Source organism: Aedes albopictus, chromosome 1 (genome assembly GCF_035046485.1).
Source record: "Aedes albopictus strain Foshan chromosome 1, AalbF5, whole genome shotgun sequence".
Taxonomy (NCBI): Eukaryota; Metazoa; Arthropoda; class Insecta; order Diptera; family Culicidae; genus Aedes; species Aedes albopictus.
Window position 1 is genome coordinate 163,024,597 of NC_085136.1, and position 13,099 is coordinate 163,037,695.

The 13,099-nt window shown below is 39.4% G+C and overlaps 1 protein-coding gene across 2 annotated transcripts in view; it reads right to left on the reverse strand.

Annotated features, from left to right (window-relative positions):
• Positions 1–12,752, reverse strand: part of LOC109427657 (neuropathy target esterase sws) — a gene marked incomplete at its 5' end in the record, with an annotated part of 28,461 nt that extends 15,709 nt beyond the window's left edge. Inside the window, 9 exon segments of one of the 2 annotated variants that reach the window (XM_062845707.1) lie at positions 6,911–7,027; positions 7,480–7,666; positions 7,766–8,041; positions 8,111–9,107; positions 9,183–9,412; positions 9,486–9,830; positions 9,894–10,100; positions 10,315–10,871; positions 12,671–12,752. In XM_062845707.1, coding sequence (XP_062701691.1) covers positions 6,911–7,027; positions 7,480–7,666; positions 7,766–8,041; positions 8,111–9,107; positions 9,183–9,412; positions 9,486–9,830; positions 9,894–10,100; positions 10,315–10,871; positions 12,671–12,752 — 2,998 coding nt within the window. 2 annotated transcript variants of the gene reach the window in all.
• Between the last annotated feature and the right edge of the window lie 347 nt (positions 12,753–13,099).

The window sequence follows — 13,099 nt, forward strand, 5'->3', positions numbered from 1 at the left end:
ATTATTATCGCACTTTCATGAACCTAAAATATTTTTCCGTTATAAGTTAGCCTTAGCAGTATATATTAAGATTCTGGAGGTTAAAAAATCTTTCATCGGGGAAAATTAAAATAAATTCGATTTTAGTAGTTTACCACTTTTCTCATATAATTATGGTATTACGCAAACCTGATGAACCTAAACTCCGCTAGAAAAAGTCCCCTTTCTAATAATAAATTTGTAACCATTCAGAGAGAAACGAATGCAAAAGTCTTTACAACGAGTTTAAATTTGTTTGGCGTTCGTTTCATGTGTCCAGCCCACTGCAGTCTGCCGAAAGTCATAAATCGTAAAAGTCTACATTCCTTCCATATGTCTGGTACATAGTTATTTGTAATGGAGGAAAACAAATACTTCTCATTAGTGAGACTCATACATTTGAGGAAATACCATACACCTGTGACTCATACCATTTGCAGCACATACCCTTCATGTGCCAATTTGCCTGAAATGATGGCTATTAATTGCACATGTTTTGCCGCTCAAACCACATCCACATGGATATTTGCCTAAAAGTGTGAGTAGACTACACTGAGTGTGCGTGACTAATTTGTAAAATTTCTGCCTCGGATCTGTTGAGGACTTTCGTCCATACAAAATCTTAAAATTTTCAAAGACTTATCTCCTTGTTACTTATAAATTGATACCTTTGGGGTTAAGTGGGCTGTTGAGTCTCAAATAACAAAAAGTTGACACAAAATACACTATATTGGCGTTGTCATATTATGTTAATGGATTCAAAAATGATAATTCAACATTCGGTTTAAAATAAGGTTCACAGGGGCAAATTGAAACGGGTTGAATTAGATGAAACAGCGGGTTAACGTGATATTATCTAGTCATGATAAGCAATTTGAATTTCATTATATTCTTTTAACCAAATAATCATTTGGCCAAGGATAATTATACAAATGCTAATGAAATCTTGTTCAAAACATCCCAAGTTTTCATTAAGAATTTACCTTACCGAATGAAACGCATACTTGATATATGTCAATGTGAATGACATCTTAAAGTATAAGCCTAAAATATATTGGAAACATATCAATTTGCAAGTAATACGATGAATTTCAATTGTAGTAGTCTCGTGTAGTGATTTTTTTCTATGTTCGTAGTTTTACTTCATAGGACACTATGGTCTTGATAAAAACTTCATGCATTATAATGGTTTCAATGTTATGATTGCATAAAATAAAGTTTCTTTTTCCCAAGTTAAATTCCTTCTTTTTGAAAGTGAGTTTGACAACAGATTTAGTATGGGGAGAAATGTCACTTGTCCTTGATAAAAACGAAATAAAAAGGAATAGTGATTAAAACGACTAGTCATAAAACTAAAATACCACTGCACTGTACTTACAAAGTGGAAACTATCCATTAGAATTGAATTAAAAAGTCGTACACTCGATACCTTCCAACCATCTTCTATGTGTTATTACTATTTACCCAAGCAACGCACATGGTTACAAAACAGTGGCGGCAGCGTATGTAAGAGTTGCGTAGTGAGTCACGGTGACTTCTGTGTAACCCTTACATACGCTGCCGTCTCTGTTTGGAACCATGTGTGTTGCTTGGATAGCAATCAAAGTCTATCCAATGATTCGAAAATGAAGCATAAAATAACTAATAAAAGTTCTTAAAAAGTTGTATGGGAACCTCAAATTGCGTCAATCTTGCATCACTTTGCACATCACTGTTATTGTTGTTTTTTTATATTTTATGATATTTCCAGTACATTGATATCTTCTTTATCTTGTTCTACATTTATTTTTTTTTATTTTATCTATAAATTTAGTTAAATTTGTTCTCAGCATAAACAACAATGAACATATTCAACATGAACCTATCTTAAACTAAGAATAAAGAAGATAGAGTTAAGGACTGTTCTTTTTCATTGCACTACGATTTTGCATTCTTTGACAGATACGTATTTCAACCTCAACTGTTAGGTCATCTTCACTGCCTCGTACTTAATCCGATATTCTTCTTACGTACATGTATTCCGCTAGCATACCCAGGTTCATCATCATCATATCTAAAACTGTTTCAATCAAACATTGATTGATTTCACAATAAAAAAAATGATTACAAATGCTTACCTTAAAGTACGTGTATTAAGGCGTGTGCCGAAAGAATAATTAAAAGCTATTATCTAAGGCCTGATATCTTCACCTCGGATTAACCGGTAAACCAGGCTAACCTAATAGTTAAACCTGGTTTAACGCTTTAGTCAGGGTGAAGAAAACGGCCCTATGTGTCCAACATGCGAACAAAAGTATCCATAGGATATATTTTCACTTTTTAGTAAAACATCGAGCCCTGCAAAATCAGAGCACAATAAGTATACATAAAAGCTCTTATTATATTCGAAGAGCTATCAGTATTTCTGCTGAACTAGCTCAAAACAACTAAATTTACAGTTAACATGAATGTAAAAATAAACGCGTGATTAAATCACCATATTTGTTTAATGATTTCGCAATCGCAATTGCAAACGTTACATGGTTTGGCATGCAAAATATGTGCAATTAATACCCACCATTTCAGGCAAATTGGCACATGAAGGGTATGTGCTGCAAATGGTGTGAGCCACAGGTGTATGGTATTTTCTCAAATGTATGAGTCTCACTAATGAGAAGTATTTGTTTTCCTCCATTACAAATAACTATGTACCAGACATATGGAAGGAATGTAGACTTTTATGATTTATGACTTTCGGCAGACTGTAGTGGGCTGGACACATGAAACGAACGCCAAACAAATTTAAACTCGTTGTAAAGACTTTTGCATTCGTTTCTCTCTGAATGGTTACAAATTTATTATTAGAAAGGGGACTTTTTCTAGCGGAGTTTAGGTTCATCAGGTTTGCGTAATACCATAATTATATGAGAAAAGTGGTAAACTACTAAAATCGAATTTATTTTAATTTTCCCCGATGAAAGATTTTTTAACCTCCAGAATCTTAATATATACTGCTAAGGCTAACTTATAACGAAAAAATATTTTAGGTTCATGAAAGTGCGATAATAATCATGTTTCAACACACCGTGGATCGTAAGAGTCTGGCAGCGTCAGGAAAAGCTGGGATACCAGATCACTTTTCGTCTAGATCAGCGTCGCTCCGGTCGTCTTCAACTCCCTAACAAACCCGTCGAACGCCATAAGATGCGTCCGTAGTTGTTGCCTTCTCCAGGCACACGTCCGACAGGCAACTCACCAACAACCCTTCGGAGATCCGGTCCGTCTCTTCGAATTTCACCTTTTCTGCTCCCGCTGCCGGGGTGCCTCCTTCGTCAACACATCCGCGACGCCCTTGGCTGCAAAGAACAGGTGTACGCGGTAACTCCAGTTCTGGAAGTCTGCTCCGCTTCCCTTCAGCAACGGAATGTTGCAGGATAGATCCTTCGCGGTGGTGCCCATAACCTCTTGAAGGAGTGATCGAAGGGCAATGTTATAGGTTGCCCTTTACTGGCATATAACAGATTTGCTCTGCCGTGAATCGCAAGTCAGTCCCATATGTAAAAAGTAGGCATTGAAAAAATGGACTCTGAAGTTTTTAAATGCGATTTCTATGTGAAATTTAAAAAAATCGCCATAAATTGAATACTACTGCGATCATCACGAAACTTTCACAAATTGTTTCAAACGTGAACAGGTAACTGCGAAACATATAAAACTGGCTAAAACAGTGTTCGATTTTGTACTGCAGGATACACAAACAAAAATTAGTGCTCAAATTCAAAATTGGTTGATGTTAGAACACGATTCGGGTGGAGCGGACCTGGTGTGATGGTTAGAACACTTGACTATCACGCCGAGGACCTGGGATCGAATCCCACTCCCGACAAACTCGCAAAATGTGAGTTCTTCCTTCGGAAGGGAAGTAAAGCGTGGGTCCCGAGATGAACTAGCCAAGGGCTAAAAATCTCGTTAATACAGATAAAAAAAAAAAAAAAAAAAAAAAAAACACGATTCGGCATTAATGCTACATAGTTGAGACAATTTACTTTTTCGAACTTTGGACGCGTTTTTATCGATTGTCTGTTTTTGCACATGTGACATTTATGTGTCCACCGGCAGTATAATTCAGTCAAATTTGAACCAATTGACACAACTTTTGGAATGTGCTGAGATAGGTATAGTATCTACCCGTGTACAACATTTCAAGTCAATTGGTTCACAATTGACTGAGTTATAGTGGAAAACAGACGAATATAGAAGCCACCGCCCAAGTGGCGCGATACCCTATTTTAAAATTTCATAGGATTTCCAATGAAACGTGACACTTATGCGTCCACTTTTCAGAATGTGACAAATCGGCGTTGCATTTTTGCAACAATTTTCGGAACAAACTACATATTTTCATTTGCCTATATGGTAGTACACCATAAGACATGGTCATGGGCTGCAAAATCTCAATATTGCCAAAAATGCCAATTATGCTTCCACCGGCAGTAAACTACGTAGACTTATTTTTGGCAGTGTTGGGAACACTCACTTGCGAAAAATTATACTCACTTACTTCTATCTCAGTCCAGAAGCATGCTATCAAAAAACGATGATTGAATGGCTTTTAGATTGCAGTTTAATCTGAAAGTTTGCCGAATAAAGTAAAGGTCGCAGATGCATACCAAAGTTGTGAGAGAGCTGTGAGTACGAGGTGAGTATAAATTACACGAATTTTACTCACCTTGTACTCACAGCTCTCTCACAACTTTGGTATGCGTTTGCGACCTTTACTCTCTTCGGCAAATTAAACTACAATCTAAAAGCCCTTCAAACATCATTTTTTGATAGCATGCTTCTGGACTGAGATAGAAGCAAGTGAGTATCACTCTTGCAAGTGAGTATTACCAACACTGATTTTTGACCATCTCAGACCCCCTCCCCCTCCCTAGACTTTTGTTCACACAACAATTTGAGAATTTTTATGAAGCGTAGACTTTGCCCTGAACCCCCCTCTTCCTTCAGAGTCTACGTAGTTTATTGACAGGCCCTAATCCACAACACACCAGCGTTTGCACAAGTGAGAGCGAATTGTTTTTATTTGAAGCCGAGACTTACTTTTGCACTCCGCATACCTAGCCACCAAGCAGTTTGCTGTTGTCTAATTTAGTATGCGTCGAAAGTTCGGCACGGTCGCATGCTCGACGACCAACTGCGCCGATGCGATGCAAGCTAGGGTACACTGTTATATGTTGCCCTGTACTAGCATTTACCAGATTTGCTGGTATGCCATAAACATACAGACAACCTTGTAGTAATCCTGTACCTGTTCTGTGGCTTTGTTGGTTAAAGCTGGTTAAAGCGAATACGGAGTCGTGGGTTTCGAGTCCCACCAAAACGTGACCCATCTTGCCGCCCCCCTTCCCCCCTTACCATATGTTCTAGATGCAAGGTGTGTCGCATATAGTCAAAACATGCCTTTTAGACCATCATAAGATCAGATCATAAAACTTTCTTTCCCTAGGTAAAATATTTAACTTCTGTTTTGTTGTTCCTAGTTTTCTGTCTCTTTATGGATCAGGATTTAGAAAAAAAAGTGTGGATTTTGTGCTAAAACAAAAGTTCAATAAGCTCTCAGATGTGGAAGACTAACATCACAGAATTGTTTTAGGTTCACAACATTCGAATTCTAACATTCGATTTCATTCTTGATAGGAAGATTTCAATTGCGCGAGATAGGGTGTTAATATCGGGTCTGGTACGTTTGGCATAATGCCGTTTGGCATAAGGACATTTGGCATAAGGACGTTTGGCATAAAGGACATTTGGCATAAAGGACGTTTGGCATAAAAGACGTTTGGCATAAGGGACGTTTGGCATAAAGAATATGTGAAATATATTTTCCCTCTGGAGAAAAATTAAAGAACAGCCTTCAAGGGAAAGAAGGCAAACTTGTTGTTGGTGCATTATATTGGATCTCATATTTTCAAAATAACCTTTTGCTTCCATGAATTTGTTTTTTTTTTCGGAAGGGGAATGTTCCTTCTTTTGTATATAGGCTGTTCTTCATCGATACAAGCAATTTAGATTCCGGTAATGGTTCTTTCTAGCAAATCATCCTTGTCTGCATATTATATCCATAAAAGTTATGGCATTATAATGTATTATCCTTCTTTTGTATACTTATCCTTTTTTTACGTTAAGTATGTATGTCACTTTTTACTGAAATCATTTTATGCCAAACGTACTTTATGCCAAATGTCCATTATGCCAAACGTCCTTTATGCCAAATGTCCTTTATGCCAAGTGTCCTTTATGCCAAACGTCCTTATGCCAAATGGCATTATGCCAAACGGCCTTATGCCAAACGTACCAGACCCGTTAATATCAACCACCAGTATTTATAGGTAATAAAAATGGACTCTATATAAACGGTTCCGTACTTGAATGTTTGTGAAAAATGTCAGCACCGATTATTCACCAATGATTATTTCGACTCTTTGGTAACGAGATAGATGTTGATATTGGCGTTACTTACAAATAGTATGATGACAATTGGTTTCATTGAATAGAGTTCTTATTCCACATCGTTTTTTTTTTGACAGGCAGTGCTATTTCAGATAACAGCATAATCCGTGGTTAGCTATGCTTTCATTGAGAGATGGTTATATACTGTTAGAAGGTGTCGTTTTTTCACACAACTACAAAAGAAAAAGGTACCAAAAAGCGCTATGTGTCTCGAGGATATTAGTGTATTCAAAAAGCTGTTTTTTTTTAATTCAACTAATAGTTAACGAAATCGCAAATAAACACACACGACGAGAAAGATGTAAAATGAATGTGTAGTGTTAAACTTTGAGAATTAAAGAAAAATATGAAACGGAAGAAATGGACTGCCAATATGTATGAAGCAAGTGTTCATAGTTACCTGGAAGGTTATTAACATAACCGCCATCCAAGAGTAGATGTCCGTCTTTCGGGTCACACAAAGGTGGCATGTATCCGCTTAGTGACATAGACGATCGAACATAGCGCCAAAGAGAACCTTCATTTCATCACCATTCGACCGGACAGAGGGATTTCACGCATCAGTTCAATTTTGGTATTGTTTCAGAAGAGTGTGGTATGAAAGTAATACACAGTTCATAAAAGGAAAAAGTTTCAACCAAGTAACAATTCATAACTAGGAAATGCCAAACAGCGCTACCATTCTGCCAATAATCAAAAGTAACAATCGAAAAAAAAAACTATATGGATTGCATGGAATCATACAAATTTCGATTTGATTATAGGCAGACATTAACTGGAAGAAAAATCGTATAACAAAAGGCAAAAGAGAGCAAATTTGAGAAAGCTTTCAGCAAGACAACAGCGGCCGATGTTGTCGCGGAAAAATCAAATCCTCAGAACGTATTTTATGGGGAAATGGAGCAAATGGCTTGCCAAATGGCTAATGAGGGCGTTTAAAGTGAGTAAACGTTATGTAGGACACATTACCATGGGTGTGAGTACGTGCACAGCTGGCCGAAATGTCGGTGGTAAGCGTAAAGTACGGTATCCAGAGGTCCTCGATACACACGTCGCCGAAAGTTCCCCGAATGGTTTGGTTGAAGTCTCGCCCGGAAAACATGGACGTGATCGGGTAGGTCAAGTCCATCAGCTGTCGTCCCCATTGGGTCATTTTCTGCGAAAGAAATAGGATAATGAAAGGCAAATGAAAGAGATCATTTTTCAGCCACACAGCAAGAAGCTACGATGTGAAACAGGAATATGCATTGCTTACCTTGCACCACTCTCGAGCCTTCTGCGTAACGGTCGTCACGTTTTTCTCCGAACACCAGAGCGCCCCCATGAACGCACCAATGCTCACACCGCCAACCATATCGATAGGAATGCCAGCTTCCTGAATGGCCTTGAACATACCCACGTGGGCTGCTCCGCGTGCTCCTCCACCGCCCAACACCAATCCAACCGAATTGCCGGTAAGCCACCTTGCCAGGCGGGAGAAGTCCGAGTGGATATTTGGCTCCGACATCAACACCTTACTGTACAAATCGTTCTGAAAATTGACAAGAAACAGATGAAAAAAAATATCAACCTTTTGAATTATATTTGTGATAGAGCTTACAATTCGGTATTGACTTCTCCTTGTGAACAGTCTTTTCGGACACTGAATGTGATGATGTCGAGACACCCAGGCTCGCATATTGAGCCAGCTGGTTGTGTTTGTTGGTCGTGCAGCTCCCTCGTGATGCAGCAGAACTAATTCTTTTGCAGTACGTATCGCGAGTCTATCGATCTCTTTTTCTAGCTTTCCAATTGTGGGTGGTCTGTCTCCTAATCCTACGATTACAATTACGTCAGCCTGCCGTAAGCATCGTTGAGTCCAAGGGCCAAACGTTAGATCGCACTGATACAGTGCAATGTTGTGGCGATCTTCCTGCTGGCCTAGCCAACTGGTCAAGCGGTATTCGTTGGATTGATCCATAATTTGCGGACCGAGAGTCTTTCTAACAACATCCGAAGTCAATCGCAAAGTCGACCCAATGGCACATAACGAGTGGTACAACTCGTAGGTGAAGGCGGTCAAAGGAACGTCTTCACTGATGGGAACAATAGCGACCGTAGAATATCGATGCTGAATCTGTTGTGTCGTGTCGAATGGAACCGCCGTTAAGGAGCTTCCGGTGATTGGACGAGCTTGCATTGATCCCAGTATTCTATGGCTCAGTAAACTAATCAGCTGTGTTACCACAATCGGATACTTAAACTTAATTGCATTGAAAAGACCTTCCGGCAGTTTGGCCAGCTCGGAATCGCGGACAGCCATCACGGTGGTGGTGCGGGGTGTTTCCGTGATCATCTCCACGATGCCGATTAAGTCTCCTTTGCCGTATTCTCCTACGATCTCTTTCTTACCATTCGAGTGAGTGATAACCGAACGAAGACGCCCGTTGAGAACGATATAAGTGCAGTCACTGTTTTCGTCCTGCCGATATACAGCACGACCAGATTCTAAAAAGTTCCAATCCAAGGCAAAATCACATTGGCGCACTAGGGGAGATAGACGCTTCACCACGCAGTCTGCAATATCCAACACGACAGCCGGCCTTTCACGCATTATACTGAAACACGAGATGAAACAATGTAATTTTGTTGTGGGCTTGGTAAAAGACTACCACCATAACAGATACACTTACTTGTAAATAATTTCCTTACTAAGTAACCCCACTCGAGAATAGTGCTTCGCCTTAATAGTGTACAAACTGCTTTCTCCGGTGAGCACTGCCAAACCACCAACCACATCGCCCGGATGGATCGTGACGGTATGGTTTTCCGATTTATCCAGCTTCTTGTTGCATCCAATGTTTATTTGCGGATATTGAGCTATTGTCAAGCCACCACTTATAACGAAGATTAACAGAACGTCCTACAAAAGATCAACAAAAAAGATATTGTTGATTACCATCGATCGAGTACCTGGATGATGTAGAAAAACTTACATCACTTCTACCCTGATGCGTCAACGTGGTTCCCGGGGCGATTTCCTTTATCACAATGTTGTCCTCCACGACCGGACGATCTTCATCCTTCAAGCCAAGCTCTTTCAGGAATCCTTCGATGGCAATCGATTTCATTACGGTGTCTTCCATGGGCTCACTCGGAAGCGCCGATGCCCGCCGGCTCCCTACATGATCGGACAAATCTGCTAGCATATCTGGACGGGCTTCGCCGGTCACGGTGTGACCAACCAACGAATGAGACGGAGCTTGCACGTCCGACGGCACTCGGCGGTGGCCGGGACTGTTCTTTATCGGTACGGCCACTTTCTTTCGCTGCGACGAACACTGAATTCAAAAGAGGCAGGATAAATTTTCATCTATTATGTAATCCATTTCAGAAACTCTTACTTGAATGTATTCAGTGCTCAGTCCCAAATAGTTATGCAGTGCTGTTATGGTGACACGCTGCAACCGGATCATTATGACCTGTATTACTCGAACCAACAGATCGGGACTTTCGTCAAACACTTCTTTGAACGCGAACATAGGCAGGCGTATAACTTGGGAGTTTTCCATGGCTCTAGCCGTTACAGTTTTGTATTGACTTGTGTTACCCTGAAAGGTGAAGGGAATACATTACTGGGTGATCTCAAAAATTGATTTAGGAAAAGTCTGGATTATAATAGTCTCTGTATAATGTATGTCCCCTTCTTATAATCTCACCTATAAAAGTGTACCTAACAAGTTTTAATGACATTTATTTTAAAAAGGTCTATAAACATAAGATATCTAAAAAAGGAAGATAAGATAGCATACAACGAATACTTACCACTAACACATCGATGAAACTCAAAAGCGACGTAACGGATTCTCCCTTCCTAACCACTTTCAACGCAATTGAACTGCCGTCAGGATTATTCAGAAACACGTTCACCTGTCCCGATTGCACAATGAACACACTGTCGTCCGGATCGCCAACCTTTATCAACGATTCGCCAGCTATCAAATTAATAATTTCCGTATGCCTACATATCTTCAAAAAGACGGGCTTCTCGAAATGGCCAAAGATTCGAATGCTTTGCAGCATGTACAGCGCATCCGGCGGAACCTTGTCGTTGCCTTCTGCGGCCTCTTCCAAGTACTCAGCCGGTGGCTCAACCACCTGCAGCTGAATCGGATCATTATCCCGACGCATGAGCAACCGTTTGGCAAAACGCATGACGGCCTTTCGTTTTCTTCCCTGACCGCTGTAGGCTTGGCCGGAGATGGATTTCATCTTTCGGAGCATCCGCCGGCCATAGAACAACATTTTGTCCCGCTTGCGGAAACGTAGCTGCGAAGGATCATGGCTTTGGAACAACAACTGGGCCGCTTTATCACGGAGTTCTGCAAAAATAATAAAATACGGATTTTGAAATAACCTAGGGTATTCTTTTTTTTTTTTTTGCTAGGTTTCTAGCTGCACTCTGAATAGAGTTGAAACCTCTACACTAGACCCGAAGATAGAAAAGAGTACGTAATCTTTCAGAAGCAGTTTGCCAGCCGTACGCGGAAAATGATATCCATTAAGACACTGTTGCAACTGACTCAGATAGTTACGGTAGAAGATTGGAAAGTTTTCAATTGGTCAGTCAGTCAGGATTTGCCTATGTAGTGTTATGGTCACACGGTTTGTGTTTGTCTCCTTGTTTGATTTTGTGGTATGGTTAAATATGTTTTTCTCCTCGTTAAGTCAGTTGTTGTTTTTTCATCGAATCAATCGAACCCTGTATGTTAAAATATAGTCGATCCTGTGTCATATTGTTTTCTTGATTTCGCTAATTGTTTTCAACTTGTGTTCATCTCTTGTGTCCTTAAATTGTCATTGGTCCAAAATCCACAGAAACATGTAACTGAACTTCTGAACATCTAAGAGATAATCAAAAATACGCCAAGTTGGTCAGTTGATTGCAATAAAATTTTAAAATAATAAAGATTTCATGTCAACTTTCATCCTGCTACAAATACTATTAAAAATATTCAAATTCGTTGAATTGTCCTATCGGTCCTACCTAGATAAACCATGTCATTTTCTCAAGCGTAGCCTAGAAATGTCAACCTAGTCATACACAAGTAACGTTGTTCATTTAATATAAAGCAGTCAGTTTTTGTCCAAAATGTCACGTCGAACGCATTGACGTCAACAATGCGTTTAAGTGTTCGCACGTTAGCTTCGAATCTATCAGCACAATTAAGTGCTGCAAATCTCCTTCCCACTATTGATTCTTCGGTCGATTTTTATTGCTTTATTTAAAGAAAATATGACCAACTAACATTGTAAAAAATCGAAAAAGCGACTATGACATTAATAAATTACTATGTAATAAAAATCAACCGAGAAACATGGGAAATAGAGCCCAAACAACATTTTGAAGTCAGATGGCTGTAAAAGGTTCCAAAACCTGTCACAAATCCTATAATACTTTTATTAGGATTTGTAACGATCACCAAAACCTTCTCAAATCCAACCGACTTGAAACTATTGCTTGGAAATAGACTCTACTGAGCCCTGGCGGTTCCTCCGTGTTTATCGAGCATGTCTGATGCATATGATCAGCCATACTCCATCTGCAGCAGCCGGTTCGTGATGAACCGTTGGAGGCGCATTAAAGTGTTAAAAAGGTGATATGTTTCACTAAAGAACACTACATTACAATAATCAAAATGAAACTCCTTCACTTTAATACCGTCAACCCCTGCGAACTTGGCCAGGGATTTTGAAATAACCTAGGGTATTCGTTTCTTTATTAGGCAGCGCAAAAAGAACGGAATCAATCGATCCCGTAATCGCTTGTTTTCGAATAGGATAACAATAGGATTCGAATAGGATGAGATTACTGATGGCACACATACCCTACATTTATTCTTAAAAGATCATTTCAGATCTAATAATTACAACTCAAGCAACGGTTAAATATGTATATCGAAATGTGGAAGTGGTAGTAAGAGCTTTTGAAGTACGGAAGAACATCGTTAATCGATTTAGCAGTCGATTCAAAACTGTATTAGCAATAGTGAGGCCGATTGTTCAATACTGCCACCTAGTTCATAGTCAACCAACCACCAACCACAGTACTTTAGCATTGCACTATTTTTTATGTTAAATGATCACCAACACACATCGAATAACACTGTTCCAAACTCACTTTTCAAATAGATTCTCCTCCAGCAGTATAGCCCTACGATTGTCGTTATCAGTATCAGCAGCAAACTCAGAGACCAGGCAAACTGAAACGATAAAAAAGTGAAAACAGTCAGTATGCAAATCAGATGTCCGTTCGGTAGGGTTCAAAGATTCGGGTTCAACTCAGCAATTAAATTCAATAAATCGTATACCAAAGCAATTCAACCACTGTCGTATAGTAGGAGCAATAATACCAGTGTAACATCAGAGTAATCTGGCGTAATATCTAACATGGGTTTATAGGATTCTGTGGAACGTAAGGAAATGATTTAAGACTTTTTGACGCTTTTTAGACATAAATAATTGTGTACAAAAGTTTCCAAACAATGAAGCCCAAACGTCTCTAATGAATTAATGTAGTTCCAGAGCTACCGTGGGAAAGAAATTTTCA